At 42.1% G+C, this 21,705-nt stretch overlaps 1 protein-coding gene across 8 annotated transcripts in view; it reads right to left on the bottom strand.

The window, feature by feature from the left end:
• Nucleotides 1-21,705, bottom strand: part of baz2ba (bromodomain adjacent to zinc finger domain, 2Ba) — a 63,985-nt gene that overhangs the window by 12,936 nt on the left and 29,344 nt on the right. For 4 of the 8 annotated variants that reach the window (XM_046032196.1, XM_046032199.1, XM_046032197.1 and 1 more), the window contains exons 3-19: nucleotides 15,698-15,871; nucleotides 11,701-11,892; nucleotides 11,457-11,618; nucleotides 10,585-10,781; nucleotides 10,273-10,485; nucleotides 9,591-10,148; nucleotides 6,934-7,693; nucleotides 6,110-6,379; nucleotides 5,337-5,397; nucleotides 5,094-5,202; nucleotides 4,194-4,295; nucleotides 3,385-3,607; nucleotides 2,775-2,867; nucleotides 1,435-1,496; nucleotides 1,080-1,145; nucleotides 346-411; nucleotides 13-57 (exon numbers count right to left, since the gene is read on the bottom strand). In XM_046032196.1, coding sequence (XP_045888152.1) covers nucleotides 13-57; nucleotides 346-411; nucleotides 1,080-1,145; nucleotides 1,435-1,496; nucleotides 2,775-2,867; nucleotides 3,385-3,607; nucleotides 4,194-4,295; nucleotides 5,094-5,202; nucleotides 5,337-5,397; nucleotides 6,110-6,379; nucleotides 6,934-7,693; nucleotides 9,591-10,148; nucleotides 10,273-10,485; nucleotides 10,585-10,781; nucleotides 11,457-11,618; nucleotides 11,701-11,892; nucleotides 15,698-15,869 — 3,351 coding nt within the window. In that variant the 5' untranslated portion in view covers nucleotides 15,870-15,871. The remainder of the gene's footprint in view (nucleotides 1-12; nucleotides 58-345; nucleotides 412-1,079; nucleotides 1,146-1,434; nucleotides 1,497-2,774; nucleotides 2,868-3,384; nucleotides 3,608-4,193; nucleotides 4,296-5,093; nucleotides 5,203-5,336; nucleotides 5,398-6,109; nucleotides 6,380-6,933; nucleotides 7,694-9,590; nucleotides 10,149-10,272; nucleotides 10,486-10,584; nucleotides 10,782-11,456; nucleotides 11,619-11,700; nucleotides 11,893-15,697; nucleotides 15,872-21,705) is intronic. The other 4 variants (XM_046032201.1, XM_046032198.1, XM_046032200.1 and 1 more) reach the window with 1 other exon arrangement.

Genomic DNA, 21,705 nt, shown 5'->3' with positions numbered 1-21,705 from the left:
GTGAATGCCTACCTGGTGTTTGAGAATCTCTGCCTGCTGTCTCCTCAACTCTTTCTCCTTGAAGGCAAGAAAGAGAAGATGAGGGAAAAATCAATATGCTTCCATTGTGCCAATATCATGAAAATCACTACAGACTGATGGAATTTCAGCACGTTTCAAAGGGCCGCTGTAATTTTATTGCCAGCTACTTCTTAAGTGGAACAAGCCCCACATCATGGTGCATAGGAAATAATGTAATTCATGTGATTCTTGATCAAAAAGAGTTCCATGTCACGCATGTTTGAATATTATACTAACTGTAATTTTACATCTGTTTCAAGGGTTTTGTTAAAAATATAAACATACCTTTATCCGTTTTTCTGCCTCCATTATTTTGGCATTGGCGGCTTCTTGCTTCTTTTTTCGTTTGGCCTATGAATAAAGATTAAGGTCAAGAATCACAGAGACAGACATGTATCAGTCAGTCTTGTTTGAGGGCTTTGCTGCACTTTAACTGATTGTTTGCAGTTTTCTGGTTTGAGCAAAGATTTTATGCTCCTGAATGCCAGTGAAATTTGTAAAACACAGCGAATGAATAATGTATCTCTTTAACACCTAATTGTGAATATGTTGAAGCCTCCCGTTAAGAGTGGCTTGTCAACCGTGTCAACTCAAAATTGATTTAGTCCTGCTAAAACACTTTGAAGCTCCTACAGTATAATTGTGTGCGTATGTGTGTGTGGATGTTCATGCATCTTTGTATGTGTGTTTGTGTGTGTGGAAAACAGCACCTTTTTTTTTCACTCGACCCACTTATGCTAAACTGTTACTGTTGTCTGATGAAAAAAAGACTTTTCTGTCCAATTTAAATAAGGTCTGAAGAGGCAGCAACAGCCATTTTAATATTCAACAGCCGTCAACCAAGACCAATTTAGCATTAGTTCCATGTGGAATTATGCCTAAGAAGACGCAACTCCCTCCAATGCATGCTGCTGTTCAGTAATGAGCTTTAGGAAGATTAAAACACTATAGACTGAGGGGCTGTAGCTATCCAGGAATGTTCTGCTTAATCAGAGGTGCTGTTGGATCAGATTCTGTACCTCCAAAATTTGCTGCGCCCTGAGTTCCTTCTCCATCCGAATTTGCTGAATACGCTTGATCTTTTCCTGTTAAAAAACAAAACAAAAACATAATCTCTTAGTATTTTAGACATTGGAAAATATCCTTAGATGTAATCACTTTCCAACCACTCTATTCCAGTCGGGAGGGGCAAAAAGACAATAATAAGTTTAGTACTAGAAGTAATGATGATAATTGAAAAGCAAGCTTTAAAGCACCACAAAATAACTGTTCAGCATTTCCTGCAGTGAACATGGGGACTATGCGTGTTAGGACACTTAGAAGAGAAAGGGAAGAAAAAAAAGATTTGTCAGCACACATATGAAGCAGACCCACCTGCTGTTTGAGAATCTTGATCTGCTCTTTCTGCTTCCTTCTCTCCTCCGCTGCCATGATAGCTGCAAGAGTCATGTCAGTGTTATGTTAGTGACTACAAAAATGACCTAGAAAGCCGGGCAACCAACTGTAATCATATCTGAGAGAATTACACTTGTTATGCTTTGTTTATTCAGGAGGTCTCACTGAGATCAAGATGCATTTTACAAAAGAGGACAAGAAATTCTGACTACTAGTTCACAACTAAGATGAGTCAGTCACTCAAAAGTTAAACAAAACACACAGACATACTCATTAAAACAATGAGAAACATTATTAAAAATAATAGCATGTATAATTTTGAAGTCACTCAGAGCTATGAGTGACTAACTTTAAGTTGTAAGGTGCATAGTAGGTGCAAACACACAGAAAGCAACTTATCTAAAAAAAAAAATGTGATGATCAGTAATGAAGCTTTGGACAGATTTTTATCAAGCAAGTCATCTACTAGTTGCAGCATGCATTATTTTTTATGACCAGGTCGTAACTCCTCTTAACCCTAATTATTTGTTATCAATTGTGAGTTGACCAGTGATTCTAGGATTTTAGACAGACAGGACAGTGTATACAGAGAGTTTTTATGTCGCCATTGTCAACAAATAAATTCATTGGATCTGAATTTCCATATTAAGGCAGCTGCAGCTTTGGGGTGGTGATGGAGCAGTGGATAAGATACAGGCCTTTGGTGTGAAAGACTCAGGTTCAAATCCACTGTGAGACACCATTGTGTCCCTGAGCAAGACACTTAACCCCTAGTTGGACCAGAGGTGTGCGACCTCTGACATATATAGCAATTCTAAGTCGCTTTGGATAAAAGCGACAGCTAAATGAATAAATGTAAACGTTGAATTAAACATGTGTAAACATAATGTTGCAATTGTAGAAGCACAGATCAAAATTGTCTTCTACAGTTTGAATGTATTGGTGCATTATACATTTCAGAATATACAACAGTATAACCGAGTTTAGGTGAGGGCTAAGTGAATAGTCAAGCAACATTTTGATTAAATTTCTTTTTTTACTTTTGAACTGTATAGGAATAAAAAAAATGTATAAGCATGATGTTTGAAACCAGCACCATGGCAGCAATAAAGATTAGAGCAGAAAGAAAATTAAAGCTTGTGCTTTAAAGTGATGAAAATAAATATGAACGTACATACAAACAAAGGCTCTATAAGCAGAGTGAGTGTACCCAGAGGCCCCGCAGGTCTTAATGGACTGACCAACCGATAAAAACACAGCAAACATCCTTACAGCTCTGTGCTCTTGTAAACAACACACACAAAAAAACGTGAGTTTACCTTGCTGTTTACGAGCTTCTTTGGCTGCACGTGCCAATGCCTGCTTTTCCAGTTTTCTCATCAATTTCATCTGGGCAGCCTGTCTGGCTATTTCTGCAAAGAGCGGGAAGAAGGGCATTGTCAGTGAAAAGTTTAAAGGGAAATACTGCTGCTGTAGCCTGACCTAGCAAATTTGACTGAAATGATTTTGTAAAATCTGAACAAAATAAAATACTGAAAATGTATTTTTTCCTTATAAGGATTTGCATATGTATGCACTTTGTCTATTATACTTTTTAAATACTGAGGTATAGCCTCAGATTAAAATATGTTTGTGAGGGTAGAACCATTAAAAAGCTTCTACGTTGTAATAACAGCATCTGCAGCTATGTTAAAATCAAAGCCACACAAAAGCCCAGAAACATCAAAAAAAGACAGTATCTATACCACATATGAAGTGGGTGGATCTAACAAACAAGCATGACAGAAAAAACTGACATGTCCATTTACAAAAAAAAATATTTAAAACTGCAACCCCGTCCTTGGCCTATGCTACCTGAATAATGGCTGGTTGATTAACGGCACATACACTTATGACAAACATATTTCAGGGCTCATTTCCTCCATTCACCTTGAGCCTCTAGTTTGCGCAGAAGTTTGACCTCACTGGGACTGGGGCCCTCGGGTACCAGTGGATCGCCCACATTCGGGGGTCGTCCCTTCCTCCGTCGGGAACCTTTGCCACCTTCGCCTGCTAACTGACGCTCTGAATTAGGGGGGCGACCCCTACGACCTTCCATCGCCAAAATACGAGGAATAACCTCCTCTTCCTTCAAAAGGCTCCACTGTAAACCCTAGAGAGAGAATAAAAAGTAAAGATAGAGAGATCGGGAGGGGTGGCGAGAGATGAAACGTGAACAACATTTTGACATGCATCATGTCATGTGACTAAAGAACAGTTCAATCATTAGCTAGCAAGACTAATCCAGCTTAAAGTAAACTGTTCTTTTTGAAATTATATAATTACATTTTCTACAATACACAGTAAAAAGCTGGCTAAACAATTTATTAAAGATGAACTACTCATTGCTGGTCTGTCATTTTTTTTTTTCTGGCCCCTCAGCCCTGTATATATTTAAACATATTTTCTCTATTCAGCTTCCAATTATACACACATCCATATCCTTATTTATCTGTTTTTTATATGTATTACAGCCACATAACAGCATTTATCACTGGTCACCTGTGGAAGTAATGTCAGCTGATTATTACATTTATCCATGCACAGTGAGTGGTCTAGGAACTAGGACTACTGAGGGTTTTGGTTGATTCCTATCCATGCCCTGACAGTGACTGCTGCATGAAGCTTTGCCTGCCACTAGATGAAAAGATGAACAGGGATCAGGGAGAGAGAGAGAGAGAGAGATGAAAGGCAGTCACCTGGGGTCCTTCTCTGGCTTCATAGAAGTCACCAACCCTTATCTTTGCACTGAAGCTAAAATTATCACGCGTGATGCCACTTATTCCATTTCTGGATAGATACTACAGAAGAGAAAATAATAATGGCGTTGGTTTAGGCAGAAAAATAATTGTGAAATTAGCGACATTGAAAAGCAACTGGGAGGCACTAGATTGGAGGGAGTTAGGTTATGGTGTGTATCTGTGCAGTGCTACAAATCATTTTAAAAGCAAGGGGACAAAAAAAGAGCAAAAGCTCTAAGGAGAGAAAAACGGTTCTGACCTTGGGGTGCACAATTCAGGCCCTTTCTTATTTATCTGTGGCCATGCTTGGCTTTTTACTGCCTTCTGACTGACTAGCACTGAGTGAATGAGTACACATTTTTCTCTTCGCAGTACCACACTCAAAGGCAGTTCTGACGATTAGTGTATTTGAGCTTCTGATGAAGCAATCAAAGGAGATTATAGACTATAACATACTTTACAAATGGGGCCAAAGCTGTGCATCCCAACACTAACCATTAATCTTTTTTTTGAGAGGGGGGGGGGTGACAAAAGTGACACAAGAAGTGAATCTAAGAATATCATCTCTCACTATTAGGGTCACAGAAAGTGGGGTGGGGGTGGGGGTACAGTGCAGCTGGAGCGAGAACATACATAATATACAATAAATCCTGATGCACAAGCATTTGTTTGAACAATGCGGATGAGCAGTGTTGCAATTATCTGCAAAAATATGCCTAATAAATCAAAAAGCATGCCGCCAACAATGATTCCCACTGTATCCCTGTTACAAACTCAACTGCTCATCTGTATGCTTCAAAACATTTGCTTCTGTATCACGGATGTCGACTAAACTGCAGCGCTGTGAGGCCGAGATACCTTCATCACATCTGGGTACTGCCTTAGTTTTTTGCCACACGGGCCGTAGTAGGCCACCTCGCCCTGCGGCCGCCCCGCCACTGATTTGATTCTTGTTTCTCTCCGCCACCTGGGTTTTTAAGAATGAAAACAGTGTGCATCGTACATTTGTGACCATGCGTGGAGGTGATCATGAAAGTGACAACATTTTTTGAAGTGAACCGCTTTATAAGAGCTTTCTTTCGCTCAGCCTCTTGTACATACCCCAACTCCAGAGGTAACATCAACTCCTTCTCATCCATCACCCTCTTCCGCTTACCTAAGCCTGTGAAGGGACAGAGTTCAACCATCAATTTGACAGCACAACCTATGTGTGGAGACCTCACACATACTGCTGCAGCAGTCCAAGGCCCTGAATACACCAGTGCCTGGCAGATAATCAAGAACTGCGTTTACCAGCATCACGTAACCACAAAAATTGAACACACAATTGTCTAGGCTGCTATATTGAAATCATAAAACTAAAATGCCAAGTTCGATATTTAATAATTTAGATCATATGTTTTTCTGATGAACAATGTCTGTTTTTAAAAAAAAAATAGAATAACAGAAAAGAAAATGAATTACAGAAGGAGAAAGACTGGAATGTCTGCTTAGAACATTCCTGGCAAGCTAGACATATGTCCTATTGAGTAATCTTTCCGCCTTGAATGAAGGCTGACATGAACCTGGTTGCTGTACCAAACAAGTTGTCAGGGCTCTTAGGCATGTACCTACAGGACCTCAGAGCTTCAGCTAGGCACTGCCTTCTTCCTTCCTCCCTAAACAATCCAGTCATTTGAAGATGATGGGTTGATCTTTCATTCAGGAAGAGAGTTTTGCTTTACTAAACAAAGCACAGCCTCTGCTGTATAGTATCGCTTTTTTTATGGTAATGTATATGCCTGTGTGAAAAAATTAAACTTCTGCTGTTCACAGTGACAGGACATAAGTAGGCACATTTAGCTTTTAGTTTAGCATTTGTCCAAACAAATTACCTAATGGAGAGGCTAGGCTGTAGGAGGAAGAGCCTGGAGAGCTGTGATAGGCCAAGGCACTGGAGCTGGTGACAATGGTGGGAGACTTGATGACCTGTAGGTTGAGAGGGGAGCAGCTGGTGGCGGTGTGATTGGTTGAGGTGTTCAGTAGTTCTGGGCCTTTGGTTAGCCTGCGGGGAGTCATCTCCTTTTTAGATGATCCAGACGGCAGCAGCTTTAACTCCTTCACTTTCTTCCCAGAGACGTCACTGTCTGAGTTGCTGTCAGACTCTGAAATGGGAGTCCAGGACACTTGATGAGTAAGGAGCTGATATTGAAAATTAATGATGAATTATCAATTCACCAAAACAGGTGGACTGTATTTCTATGATTCCAAGTGGATTTCTTAAAGAATGCAGACTGAGCTGAGAGAACCTTATCTTGATTCCAGCTGAAACAATTAGTCGATTAATTGATTAGTTGATCTACGGAAAGATGACCTTCAACTATTTTGATCGATTAAGTTATTTTTTAGGCAAAAACACATAATATTGTGTAGTTCCAGCCACGGTGAGGATTTGCTGCTTTCCTTTGTCTTATGGGATTGTAAAGTGAATATTTTTAGGTTTTGGACTGTTGGTCAGACATTTCAAGGAATTTAATGTGATTGCCATTTTTCACAATTTTGACATTTTATAGAGTGAATGATTAATTGACTAATTGAGAGAGTAATCACAGGAGTAATTTCTAATTGTTAGTTGCAGCACATATGTAAATATTTTTATCACCAGCACATTATTAAATTATGAAAGGTACTTTTATTCCTCTACTTAGAAGGTACACACCTGACAAACTATCATCTGAGTCCTCTTCATCCTCCTCCTCCTCCTCAAGGTCGTCATCCTCATCATCATCATCATCCCCCGAGTCGTCAGATTCCTTGTTAGCTGGGAGACCAGCTGTGGGGTTGCACGTCCCAGGGATCCCCACTCCAGGAATTCCAACTCCGGGGATACTAACTCCAGGAATCCCAATCCCGGATTCTCCACTACGAAACAAATCTACTAGAGACTGTACCAGATGGTTCTGAGAGAAGCCCTTCCAGGCAGCTAAAGTGTCTGCTTGTCCTTGTCCCTGTCCCTGTCCCAGCCCTGGTGTCTGTCCCTTACCCCTGGGTGTCTTGTTCTTTCTGGACCCATGGCCTGTGGCATGGGGTGAGGTAGTGGGGGTCTGTGATGGGGTCCCAGCCTGGGCGGTTGCTTGGGTCCTGCTCGCCCCTGTGCTCAGATTGACAGGCATAGACCCAGCATCAGAGTCGCACTGAGGGGACTTGCTTTGAGAGGCAGAGTCTTTGCGAGGTTTGGTGATGAGGGCCAAAGGTGCGTCCTGAGTGGTGCTTTGGATGACTCCATTGGGGTGGTGGGGTTCAGGGAGCCCCAGCAGGGCACTCGAGAGGAAGAGGTTGGAGTGATTGTTCAGGGGTGGAGGAGGTGGAGCGGTTGGCAATGGTGATGAAGACAGAGACGTCCTCTTGGGAGACTTGTTTGGCCCCTGCTGCTGCTTCTTTAGCTCAGCTGGGAACGTCTGCCCCTGGGACATGAGAGTCTGGGAATAGAGGAGGATGAGAGAGGGAGAGAACAAGGAGACGCAGGGAGTCCCGGGGAGGGAGGGAGAGGGCACGGCAGAATGAGAGGAACAAAGAAAGGTTTGGAAAAAAATTAGAAAAGAAATGGGACAAAGTGGAGTTGCTCTAGCTGTCAGTTTGTATCACTGTTGATTGTTTGAGCAGGTGACAAAACTACAATGCCAAACACTGGTACAGTTAACTGTGTCTAAGCCCCTTTCTGAGAAACAAAAAGAACATAAATGCAATAACCAAAGGCATTGTACTCCGCCAAGTTCACAGTATCTCTCTAAAATTGTAATTACTTGTCTGCACATTTGAAAAGCTCATTATTATCATCATGCAGCTGGGCATGTTTGCCTTTTTTACACAGATGACAGGTTTGGTTCAATCTGTGTTTAAGCAAAGGCAGGTTAGACTTTAACGTTACACTTTCAACTGGATGTGATATGAAGTGAAACAAATCAATTTCACAGACCATGAAATACAGTAACAGTGCTAAAACCACAGGGGGAATTTAGCTTGTTGTAAACTTCTCTATACTGGTAAAACAGGAAAGGGGAAATGATTTTTACAGAATAAGCTGATCTCAAAAGGTTTAGCTTATTGATTATTGTGCTATCATTCATATTTCATCTGAGGAGAGGGGATTTTTTATAGTAAAAGCACAGAAAAATGTCGATTTTTGTACCATTTCATCTGAACCAATTGAAAAGCATAAATTATACAGAAGCACGTATGCAGACACAAAGGATGGTAATGAAACTAAAATTATTAACCATTTTCAACAGGCTAATCTTTGCAGCAGTAGAGTGACTATGGCCACAGAGCTTAATGAACTATCTACGAAATTAAGTTGTAGTAGCTTTAAAGTTAAACTACCAGCCGAGACAGTGTGATAGACACTTACATCCAGAGGTGTAAGATGCTAGAGAGTGCTAATTTGAGCAAAAACTATCTGGCCAAAATGACAAAAAAAACCGTAACCTGTATGAGTACTAAGTTAGATTGTGAAGATACTAGACTACCTTGTGTAAGGGACTACACGTGGTAGACAAGGTACACAAGGCTGGAGGATATCAGTTACAAACAGTTGCAGAGTGCATGTTGAAAACATTCCTAGTGTTCATTACAAATGACTAAATGACCTATCGGGACAACTATTATAATTAACTATAGTACACAATAACAAAACATTCATTTAATCTAAACTCTTTTCTCTCCCAGGGTTAGCACAATAACTCAAGACAGTCACACCAAATGTAGAAATAGAAACATTTCTTGGCAATAACTATTAAGTGTCTTTATCTAATCCCAGTGCTCTACCAGTTAACTCAAACAAGTACTGCGTCCTAAACCAACTATACAAAACAAAGAGTCTCTCTGATGTCCAAATACAGTTGTAAGCGTTCGCTTAAGGCCATGTTATAATTTTAAAGAGGCCTTTTAGAATATCTTTCTCTCTGATACAAAATACCAGCCTCTTGTGAATGAGAAACTGCAGTAGTCATTGTTATGATTTCATTTTTAAATTGACTGTACAGCTCCACAAGTAACAGTTATGTAGCATCTGCCAGCTATCCTGGATCTTGTGTTAAATAAATGTGGTAAATGGCAAGCAGATTAAAAGAGGTGCCGGTTATGGTGTGGTAATGAAGAAATAAATGATAGAAACTGCAAATCTAACTGCACACTCAGCTCCAGTGTATAAATTCCTTACTGTCAATTTGTTAGGAATAACTTTGTTCACTAAAGCTGACTGTGCATATTTATCTAGTCTACATCTGATCTCCGTGTATATGCAAAGTAGTGTATTCTATTTGTGTGGATGGGGTAAAGAAATTACATTATTCAACTGCTGTTATCAGGTTGGCTTACCTGTTTGAGCCTGAACTCATTGATCTGCGCAAGTGAAGCTTCCAGCTGTTTCCTTTTGTTGGATTTGGCAGCGCCAGGAACAGCGTGCCGAGGTGGCTTCATTGTGGACTTCTGGGAGTTTGTCACAGATGAGGTCAAACCAAAAGGTTTTGGGGAGGTAGACGGTGGGAGAGTCGAGCGTGGTGGAGACGGGACGGAAAGAGGCTTAGGGGAGGAGCAGAGGGAAAGGGGCAGGTGCTGGGGGGAGGAGGGCAGCAGTTTGGGAGGTTTGGGAGAGGCAGTGCTGGAGAGTGCCTTTGGAGATGTGGTTAGGGCTATGGGGGAGGAAGGTTCCCTACGGGGCTGAGCGAGGAGCGCCAGGGGCTTTGAGTTGGCAGCCAGGCCAGTGGACTGGATCACACTGAAGTGTTGCTGTGGCCCCTCTGTCCGGGACCTGGAGCTGTGCAGGGCCAGTGGCGAGATTTGGGACAAAGCAGGAGGGGAGACAGAGCAGGGTAAGGGCACAAGGGTTGGGGTGTTGGAGTCAGTCTTTGCAGTTCCAGTGCTGGATATCAAAACCTGGGGAGGACATGAAATATAGAACTGTTAGAACAAAGAAAAACCGATCCCTTTGTCTCTTTATCTTTTTCTTTCAGTTTAACAACAAAAAAAAAGATTCACTCTTTCTATAATTCTTCTTTACCTTTGTTTTCTTTTTTGTCCGCTTCTCAGAGTCTGATAATTCACTCTGTTTGTCCTCTTCTTCGTCATCCTCATCATCCTCATCCTCATCTTCATCATCCTCTGCCAGATCTTCCAGATCACTGCTGAGTGACCCGTCACTTGAGCTGTCTGAGGATGTGCCTGATTCACTGTTGCTCGCCACACAAGTGTCTGCTGGCTTCTTTCGTGGCTTCTGAGTTCAGAGAAAAAACTGCAAGAATCAGCTTCACTAATAATGCATTTCACATGTCACTATATTTCAAACTGCTGAGGAACCTAAAGCCAGGCTGACCTTCTCTTTAGTTTTCTGTATCGGCTTTTCCACCAACTCTGCTGGATTGTTCTGAGGGCTGCTACGGTGACTGTTAGTGGGGTCTGATTTTTTGGTTGGCTTGGTCAATGCCTGAACAGGAGCTGGACTCGCAGAAAAGCTCCCTGATTGTGTGGTGGGAGGACAGACCCCGCTGCCATTCACTGCCCCATTCACTCCTAGAAACACAAAACACATCCACTTTATCAGCCCCATCGTTTCTGAGAACTTTGTTACACAGGATAATGAAATATCTGGAACTAACTGCAGAATGGAATAAGGCTAATAAAAATATTGATTTATACATGTATCTCATCAAACATGCTGGCTGCGGGAGGCACAAGCCCAACATGAGTGGTTTACATAATAAAAGATAAATTAAAAGATACTGTGAAATTAAAAGAGTGCAAGAAACAGAGATTACGAGAGGGAACACGAGGGAAAGAGGGGGAGAGAGAGGTTGGCAGAATTACTAAGTGAGGACTGAAAGTCATTAAATCTCTCTTGAAAAGGAGAAATCTCATCACAGGACAAAGTGGATTTAGGTTGTGGAAGAAACACAGATAGAGTTGGTGGGAGGGAAAAGATATTGGTTAGGTTTTTTATTTTCAGCACAAAGTGCCATTACCTCTTAGAAAAGGATTTAATTAATCTATTTATGCTTAACATACACGTAACACATATGATAGGGAAATGTGGAGAACTATACAGATATGATGAAGTTCCATTTAAAATAAATGGATCCTTTATCACCTACTACTCTCTTGCTATAATTCTATTATAATAACCAATTTCCTTTGCACGCAATGTAACTGTGAGGATTGAGGAATTGGTCCTCTGGTTGAGTGCTGTACCTTTAGGTGGGGCATGGCTATTCTTGCTGGGCATCCTCATCTGAACAGGGCTGACATTGTGGTTGGGCTGAATGTGAGGGGTGAAGAATGGAGGGAAGCTGATAAAAGACGGGAGAAAGGCAGCAGCTCCCCGTCCATGGGCCTCAGCAGCTCGCCACCACTCTGTTGGAGAAGAGAGGAGATATTAAAGATGGATCCTTATTTAGCCAATTGCTGCCCAAAAGTCAAACTGTCTCTGTCTTACCAGAGAGGGCTCCTAGCTGGGGGTGAGCAGCCAGAGCAGCTGACATGCCCAGGGAACCCAGGCCTCCAAACTCAGGCCTGCCTGCTCCAGCAGTGTAGATGGCTCCGAAGGCTGGGTGGTTGACCAGAGGGAAGGCACTTGACAATGTGGAGCCAATGAAGGGCTGCTCTCCCACTGCTCCAAATAGACGGCCTGAGATAGATCCAAACCAAGAGGACGTGTTCAAATATTTTCAAATGCAATCCATAACTAACAGTTGTGTATGACAACAACACAATCCACCAGCTACCGAAACAAAACAACAAATGGAGATATGTTCTTAACTTCTGATTTATTCAATTTTAATAAACACACAATCCCTAACGTTCCTGAAAAACAAAGTCCTGTAAAAGGAAAAATTATGCTATTTGTAGTATTTTTGACATTTCAGCCTTTGTGTTTGAACCAAATCTTCAAACACAAAAAATAAAGGCCTGCTTCTTTGACAGTAAATAGGATGCTGATTTGTTAACAAATACAGTGTTTGAGCTTATTGTTAAAATCGTACATTTTCTTGTTGATAGTTGTTAGGATTTAATGGTGTTTTGTTCTTTTCAGTTCTTTTCTGTTTCAGTTACAGAAACTGACTAAACAGTCCTATATCACAGGATTAAAAGATGAATTCCATACAGGAGGTCAATTTTGCTTTGAACTCTAGCGTCTAAAAATACTCACTTCTGACTTGATTTTACTATTACTACAAATGTATCACATAATTTCTTTCATAAAGTGCAATTTTGACATTAGTGTACAGCTGGCATGACAGCTGTTTATTGCACCTTTAGCATAACTCATTGCCCAACTGTTAGTGTTGTATGTGTTTATTTGTGTAGACTGAGAACATTGTTCTCAAATTACCTTACTGAGCTTTGGGTGTAAAAACTAGATTATTGAAGGTGTCGCTTCTTACCCACGTGACCATAAAATAATTACATGCAGAATGACTGTCTTCTATTTGTGTAACAATTAATTTCAGATTTTACCTGAGAGCATGCTGCACCTAATTTTAAAAGGCAGCGGTACTGTTTCTGAGCATGACAGTCTATTGCTTCAGCATGCTGCTTATGTCTGTACAGTAAAACATTCACATTTAAATTACAGAGCATTTTGTCATAATCCAATTTCAGCATACAGCTATTTGTGTATTGATATTTCTTCAGTTTAGAGTGTCAGAATATGCTGCGCTGTGACAAATACTGGATATTGTCAGTGAGAAAAGAAGTGTGCGTATAAGGCGTAAAAAGCTAACCTCCTTCTATTCTTTTGGCATTCAATTTCCGCACAGAAGAATACTTCATCAACATCATCATCATCTAACGTTTTCCTGAGCACAATCATTTCTGGCAGGGGCGACTGCCACGTATTACCTCCTCCCAGAGTCAGATGCAATTTGGTGTGAGCATATTTCATGCAAATTCAATTTCTATTCCAGAAAAGGAAAGCAAGCCTGCTTGATGCCTCTGCATAAGCCAGGTAATACACATGCAAAAAAAGTGATGACTGAAGAAAAGGAAAGTGTTGTACACAGAGCAGATGAAAATGTCAAACCACTATACACTTGCATACACCACAGAAATGTAAAACAGAGTGACACTGGAGCACAGTGTTTTCTGAACTAATGCAGTCTGGGATCTAATTATCCAGAGGGAGACACCGTAGGGCCAGTTGTTTGTGCTCTATACCAAAAAATGATGAAAACTGTAAATTAACATGATTCTACAGATGCATCTCAGAGACTATTTTTAAGTTAGAATCAAACTGTTTGTGGTTACATGGGGAGAAACAAAGCCTTATGGGCATGCCAGCAGTGTGGAGAGAGAGAGCCCTTTTTGTTGGTCTCAAGGCCCCTCTACCACAAGACAGCAAAATTTGCCTTTTGAATGTCATTAGAATATGCTGAATATGTAGCGCCCGCCTTTCCAGCGTCAGCTATCGAATACGAAGATAAACGACTGCAATGCAACCCCCAGAAAGGCCAGCCACAGCATTCACTTATGCCTGGGGTGCCCACCTCTCCCCATACACCACTTTCCTTTCTAGGCATCTGCAAATGCCTTTTCAATATTAATGCAAGCTTCCAGAAGGCGAATAATTAAATCTAAAAATTTGAAGCGAGACAGAAGCAGAGGAAAGACATACCTAGGATTACCTTACTCTCTCTTCCTCACTCTGTGTCTCTGTGTCTCTCTCTCTCACTCCCTCGCCCTCTTTCTCATTCTGCTTCAATCCTTCCTCCACTCTGACAAACTGCACCGCCTGCTTTTTTCATGTTTGGATGCTGCCGAAGGGGGATTAATTTGTTGTTTGTTGCAGTCAATCAAATTTCCACAGACAGATTTAAGTTAATTGCATCCGTGAGTTGATCCCAGAAGAAGAGAGTGCTACAAGCGCCGATCAGCTTTTATTCTCCAAGTGATATCCTCATCAATGACACACACGCGCGCACAAACAGGCACACACACACACACACACACACACACACACACACACACACACACACACACACATCCGTACTCATTTTTATGTGTGTATTTTTATGTTCCTTATATTTTTTTTCACTTAAGTGTTATTGGCACATTGGCAAAGGACGTTGAATCAATGCCTGTACAGCCTGTGATGACACTATAACTCTGCAATATGTAATTACTGATGTTACCTGCTTACACAATACACACAATTATTGTTTCTTATTATTATTTGTACTCTGGTTGACAATGTTTTCCTTTGAATTCTGATACTTGGTTCTGGGAAAGCAAAGGCTTCTTTGTGTATACGTATGCGTATAGGTTTTGTGTTTATGTTTGAGTTACAGTCCACACAAAAAACAAGGCATCATATGATATGAAAAAGAACTGGCTTGCTCAAATCCCACAAAGCGCAGCAGAAGTTCAGAGCTAACAGCCTGCCTCTCAGCATTTCATTTGACGCTCAGTCCAAAATCGCTTATCTAGAAAATCTGAGCACACATAATGGCACAGAGGGATAAGAGGGATGTATAATGCATAAGGAGGAGATGCTCCTAATGGCTTCTTCTTTGGGGCAACACTGAGGAGATGGAGGACAAAACAAGGGACTTTATTTTGCTCTCTCCATCTTCCTCTTCTTGTAACAGAGACACAACAATCATAGAGAAAACTGGATATGCTATTCCCTACTCCTGGCAAGCTTGATTTGTGTGTGTGTGTGTGTGTGTGTGTGTGTGTAGTAGGCCTATGAAACAACAGCAAGACATTAAGAAATGAGGAGAGAGTATGAGCAAATGACTCGTTCACTCTCACAAGGGATATTTGAAAGTACACACAGAGATACACAAACACACACTCACACCAAATATACACACTCCTCTTTGCCTAATGGCTTTGACCAATACGTAGAAAGGAGGTTGGATGCCGGACAGGGCTGACTAGACACTGAGTGGCTGACAAATGTTAAATCATGCAGGCAGAGGCGTGCTCTCTCTCTCTCTCTCTCTCTCTCACACACACACACACACACACACACACACACACACACACTCACACACACACATACACAGTGTCGTGCTGAGTCTGACTCTGAGGCAGCTGGAGCCAGAGAGCTGAAGGTTGTCAGGAGACATGGCGAAGCATGTGTGTGTTTCTCACACAAAAGAACCCCCTAATTGTTTGGGATTCATTAATGCAGCAGCTTTTCAATTGCAACCCAAGCTGTCAGGAAAAAAAATTATCTTTGTAGCTGGGAGAGAGGTGTATTCACACAGGCTGCAAAATAACTGTATAATTAATACTGGAGGAAACTCATTTTTCATGGTAAAGAAATGAGGAGGATTCTGAATGCTATCAAGACATGAAGGTGACCACATTTGGCATGTTTTTATGGTTACATGGAAGCTGAATATGTGCTGGTATTTTTTTTGTTTTCTGTACACGTGATGTTTGAGAGACAGAAGATCAACAGAGGGAGAAAAAGTGGTTCTTACCAGAGGTGCTGAGGGTGGATCCTAGTGCTGAGGGGCTCGGGGCCAGGCTGCTCTTAGAGTGGGGAGCAGGGGATGATGAAGAGGAAGAGGAGGAGGATGAGGCCGCAGGGGAGGAGGTGCGAGCAGCAGTCAGGGTGGGCGCAGGGGAGGCCAGCCGCTCTCCAGACTCCATATCTGTCAAACACAATCCAATCAGCCGGGTTACAATAGCAAAGCACACCCAGCCGAACACTCACAAACACACATGCTTAAACACATACACACAAATGCACAGCATAGTCTAGCAAGTGTACACACACACACACACACACACACACAAACACGCACCTCCTGACACTTTCCCTTTCACATCTCACTTCCCCTGAACAATCTTTCTATTTAGCCATGCTCACTGGCTCCCAGCTTACATTGATTCTATATGGGGTAAGAAGGAGGATGACATCTTTAAGGACTCTGATACCGGACAACAAAGAAAGTTTCACATTTTGATGCAAGAAAAAAAATCAGTGCAGAGAATGTGTTCTGCAACAGGACAGTCACTTTTACCAAGATCTCACACTGCTAAGGCTGAAGTGGGATGTCTGGAATGAGATTAGCGAAAAACTCAAAAACAAAATGGACAAATACTATATTTTTCACTTTGTCATTCACTCTCCATCAGACACACACACACACACACACACACACACACACACACACACACATCTGTGTTTAACAACCAGGATCCCTTTACACCTCCTTGATAAAAAAATTATGTCATTTAAATTTAAGAGTGCTTTGAGGCCTTTAAAGACAACATTCCTCCCTAAGTCCTTTCAGTTGGAACTAGAACTAAATGGAGAGGCTTTTAGATGATGGGTGCATTAACCAACACGGTAGCTCTCCATTATCAGTCTGACAGAGCCATCAAGCCAGCCATTATCAACCAACCAACAACATAAACCCTCACAAGAAACATTTGGCCATTCTGCAGCCAAATATTTTACTTACATTATTCAACTTTAATCCCCCTTTGCTTACAACTGAGAACACAATGTGCCTGTGCCCACACATCTGCTAACTTGTGCAGCTAAATAAATACAAAACTGTTTCCAAACACATGAATTTGAACACACACACACGAACGCACACTTCACACAATTCAACCCCCGCTGCAGACAGACACACACAAAATCACCTCCCCTGTCTATCACATCAACCTGACTCTTTTTCTCTCTTCTCTTTTTCCATATCCCTCTACCTGACACTAATCCAGGACTGAAAATCCCCTTCAAAAGCACGGTTTGCAGATTGTGTTTTACAGGCAGGCTTTGTTATTGTGTCATTACACATAAACAGTCTCTGCCTCCATCTCTCTTTCCTTCCCTCTCTCCTGCCACCCCTCCTCCACCCCTCCTCCCTCTCTCCTCTGCAGTGGGAGCAGAGCCACTGATTAAATCTCTGAGACAAAAGCTGCTATCCTCTGAATATCAAGTATCAGCCTTTCGCCAGGAGCAACACTGACAAGAGAGAGGGAGAGTGGGAGAGGGAGAGAGGGAGAGAGGGAGAGAGGGAGAGCGAGAGGCGAGGATGACAAGAAAACCTGCTGCAGTCCACGGGGAGGAGGCTGGTGTGCCATCGGACTTGGGCAGCCATGACTGCCATTGCTGCAGTGAAAAGATGGTGGTTGTATAATTACGAGCAAGGTCAAAGGTCCTTTGAATAGCCTCTAATGCAATGTGACAAGATGTGGGTTAAAGAGCCAAACAATCAATATAAATGGCTAATAAAGGATTGTTACAAGAATTAATTTATGGCTGAGTGAAAATATAGTGTTTTATTGTAATCTTAACCAAAAACTGTTTCCTCCCCACCACATTTTGTTGCATGAATGGCTGTCACACTCTGTGCTCCCTCACTTCGGCTGTCACCCTTTAAATGTCAGGTTAGGGTGAAAAAAAACAGAGAAAAAAAGGATTCTTTCACAAGATAAAAAAAAAGAGTGATTTTTTCGTGGTTGCTCCTGACAAAAAATTTAAGTATCATTAGAAGTGTGATGAAAATGGAGAGGCGCTGTGGCCCTTCATAATTATCATAATGCACATGAAAACAAAAGGCTCGTGTCTCAGAGGACGAGCAAGCTTATGTGGTGTCAGCTGGTAAGTGAAGCAGATCATTCCCTACCTTTTCAGAGGGAAAGAAACAACAGAAAAAGAGGGAGAGAAAGAGAGAAAAAGAGATTCAACATTCAGGGTTAAAAAAAAATGGACAAGCAAGACAATACACTCTGATTTTGTTGTGGGGGGGGGGGCAGACAGAAGAAAGAAAAAGAGTGGAGAAGATGAAGGACAGGCTGTAAACCATTCCTGTCGTTTCTCAATATCTGCACTTAATGTCTCGCCTTGTCAAAACGTGATGATGTGAACAGAATTGATTTCCCCCCTAACAAACAACAAAAAAGCAATCCCTCCTTTGCAGAGGTGTAAAGCAGAGCTACCCTCCCCCTCATCTCTTCTCATCTCTCACAGTCTCTCAAAGGGCCTCTTTCTGGGATGAGAGATGGAGAGAGAAAGGACAGCAGGGGAAAAATGACTGTGAGGCAAGTCCATCTTCCTCTGACAACTACAAACTGATCACTTAGTGCAATTAAATCTAATAACAATAATAAGATTGAGCTCAGCAATGTACCACCGAATGCACAGCCACAACAATGATTGCAACAATAATGGAGCGCCAAGGTATTTAAGGATCCAATCCTGACTTAATTATGAGAAATTAAAATGGATTTAGCATCAGAATTAGCTTGATTTTATAGGTAATTAACAGCACACCACAGTGGCAGTATAAGGCGAGCGTTATAATCTCCGTGAACGGCTAAATCAATTTGACTTGAACAACACCAACCAATCAACGCGGAGCAGTGCAACCAGAAACAGCAGGTCCCGCAGATGCAAGAAGAGGCAGAATTTATGCTAATGGATGAACTATGATTTATAAGATGTGTTCCACTGCCGGATTCAGAGTCACGTCCACAAATACACCACAGCACCCAGCTGTCAACGCATGCAGCTAATAGTGGCTGGATGCAACGGCCCTTCAGGAGATAGTGTAGCTATAAACAGCTCTGCGGTTTTATTATTGCATGTGGCCTTCATATAGGAGCCTTCACATGTCAGTATCATCTGAAAGGAGGACAAAATTGTATAAAGGAGAGATGGAGGGCGTGCATTTGGGAGGTGGTGTAATGGCCTGTACTGCTTGGTATGTGGCCTTATCATGCCTTTGTTTTTGTGGTGCTGTATGTCTGTGTTGCGTGTATGCAACGGTGCTTCATTACGTGTGGAGCGGCTTTACAAAAGACTGCCAATACATGTGCCTATAGAAGTGTGTGTGTGTATTTGTGTGTGTCACACAGCCTCAAACTATTCAACCCCCCTGTGTCTTTCACTCCTGCCCCTTTCCTCCTCGTCCCTTCAACACACACACACACACACACACACACACACACACACACACACACACACACACACACACACACACACACACAGTAACAGATGGCTGATACTAACTGAGATAATCCGCCAACAGAGTCATCAGCATGGATCAGTGGTAATCAGAGTGTGGACACAATGTCTCTTCTCCAGCCGTAATGGAAGGAGCGCCTGGCGCAAGAGAAGGGAAATGCATTATTCCCCATGATGCCCTGACCCCATTCAAAGACACACGGTGGCTCACAGCTCTCTTTCTTACTGCAACCGACAATGACTGTATCGTCGCCGCTTTCACAATATTCACTCTCTCCTCTGGATCTCTTACCCTGCTTCTTTTATTGTGATCTGCAACTGTGTCAAACACAGACCTCTATTTAGCTGTGTTCTGCTCCGAGCAGCTAACAAGAGAAATGTCAACATATCAAGTGTGTCACGATGAAGGTTGCTGGTAAAGAAGAGGATCGAATGAGTAATCCACCATTAGCACTTCTTGTTTAATTAGTGTATGAGAGCCATTCCTTCTTTTTTTCAAACTTTCTCTGTATTGCTCCAAACAAACATATTGACTTGTTTTTATATTACCAGTTCCAGTAAATAATGAGGTTCTTTCTGAGAACTGATAATACTTTTCTAGTGTCCACAAGCTCCTCTGGTTACCAGGTGACAATATGTCAGTCAGTTCTCATGAATCACACTTTAGTGAAAGGCACTGCACATGCACGCACACACACACACAGAAAGGCACTTTCTGTTGCAGTTTGTAAAAGTGAAATCACTCTGCGTGGCTCTGAATCAGCAAGAACATTGTTTATTTCTGACCCTGTATAGCTGTTGCTCACACTCACTGTTTGAACTTCCCATCTCTCTTTGTGTTTGTGTATGTTCATGTGGGTGTGTGTTTACGTAGGCACGACATGTACACATGGATGTGGATGTTTGTACTTTGCATGCTTGTTGGCAATGAACACTAACAGAGCGAGATCATCTTGCTTATAGCAGAGTGCACGCACAAGCTTCCTTGACCCCTTTTCTCCTCCCTTTATCCCTCCCCTCCCTGCACACACCGTCAGCCAGGAAATGACATAACCAGGCGTCTTGGCAAAAATTAAGTGACAACCTTTGTCCAGTGTCAAACGTCAACTCAGAGAACATTTAAAGAGACAGCATGTACTATATCATGCTGCACCTCTCGTTGCAGAATCTGAAAGGCCATAACAGAAATAATATGATTTATTTAAGGGCTGCTGATTGATCATTTGATCTGTAAATGTCTACATTTTGTGAAAAATGTCCATGACAGTCAAAGGAAGTGTTTAGATCATAAATGAGCTTATTAATTGGCTAATTGTTCCAGCTCTGTTTTGATAGTGGTGTAATGGCCTGTGCTGCTAGTGTTATATCACTGTAGCATTTGTGTAACTTTAGGAAAAGACATCAATGAGGTAAATTCATGAAATACAAACTCTATACTGAATCACTGAATCAACATATTAAATAGGATATTGCAGAACCGCATAAGCGCTTTGAAAACTGACAGTGAATTGAGCCAAGGACTGAAAGGAGTACAAAGAGACAGCGTGCCCCAGTGTGGCCTGTCTAGGTGACAACAACTAGAGTGACTCAGACCCCTCCCTCGGCTCTGCTCCTGCCCAGTGACAGATGGCAGAGCAGGGCATGTAGGGGATGGGCACCATCTCTCACCCCGCCTCAGCTAGCCTTGGCAGTGGTGCTGGCCACAGGTCTTATTACAGCCACACCACTGCCTGCCTGCCTGCCTTCATGTAACACTGCAGCTTACCACGCTAGAGCTGCTTACTGCCTGCCAGGGCAAAAAGGTAATGATATGGTCCTGTGTGTCACAAATTGTAGAGCATGGCGTTAGTATTGAAGAGTTTCCAGCTTCAGTATTCACTGGGCCATGGCGTAAAACACACGCGCGCATACCCATGTCGCTGTAAGAGGCTTTAGATAAAATATAAAACCAAATGGCATGCCACACGCATTCTGTATATTTTTGAAATGACAAGAAAACAGCTCTTGCCAAATGGCTTTATTTGCCATTTCAAGCATACTGTAGATGCCAAAGGCTGGAATCAACACCCCTACTCACCATCCGTCTCTGCTGGGTTCCCAGTGACAATAATGTGATTTTGGGACATGGTGATGACTCGGTGGAGAGGAATAGGATAGGCTTGTCAGTTGTGTTTGATGTCAAACCTATGTGTGACAGAATAGTGTTACTCAGCTCAACCAGACATAGCACTACTCCCATTTCCTGGCCATAAATAGAAGAGAATGAGCCAGTAGTGAGTGTGTGTCTGTGTGCATGCGTTAAGAAAGAGTGTGCACACAAGCACGCCCATATGCACCATTCTAAGTATCATAAAGTAAGCTCAAAAAGAAAATTCCCATCTCTTATGCTCATTCGCATCTGCATCCAGCCAAAGCTAATTATTCTCCCCATGGTAACCTAGCAGGGTCTTCACATCAAAAAACCAGAAGTGTGCATCAGGCAATCATCCCTGATGAATCTGCCCT

Source organism: Micropterus dolomieu, linkage group LG20 (assembly GCF_021292245.1).
Source record: "Micropterus dolomieu isolate WLL.071019.BEF.003 ecotype Adirondacks linkage group LG20, ASM2129224v1, whole genome shotgun sequence".
NCBI classification, from domain to species: Eukaryota; Metazoa; Chordata; class Actinopteri; order Centrarchiformes; family Centrarchidae; genus Micropterus; species Micropterus dolomieu.
Note: the sequence above shows the minus strand (reverse complement) of the source record. Positions and strands in the feature narration are given on the sequence as shown.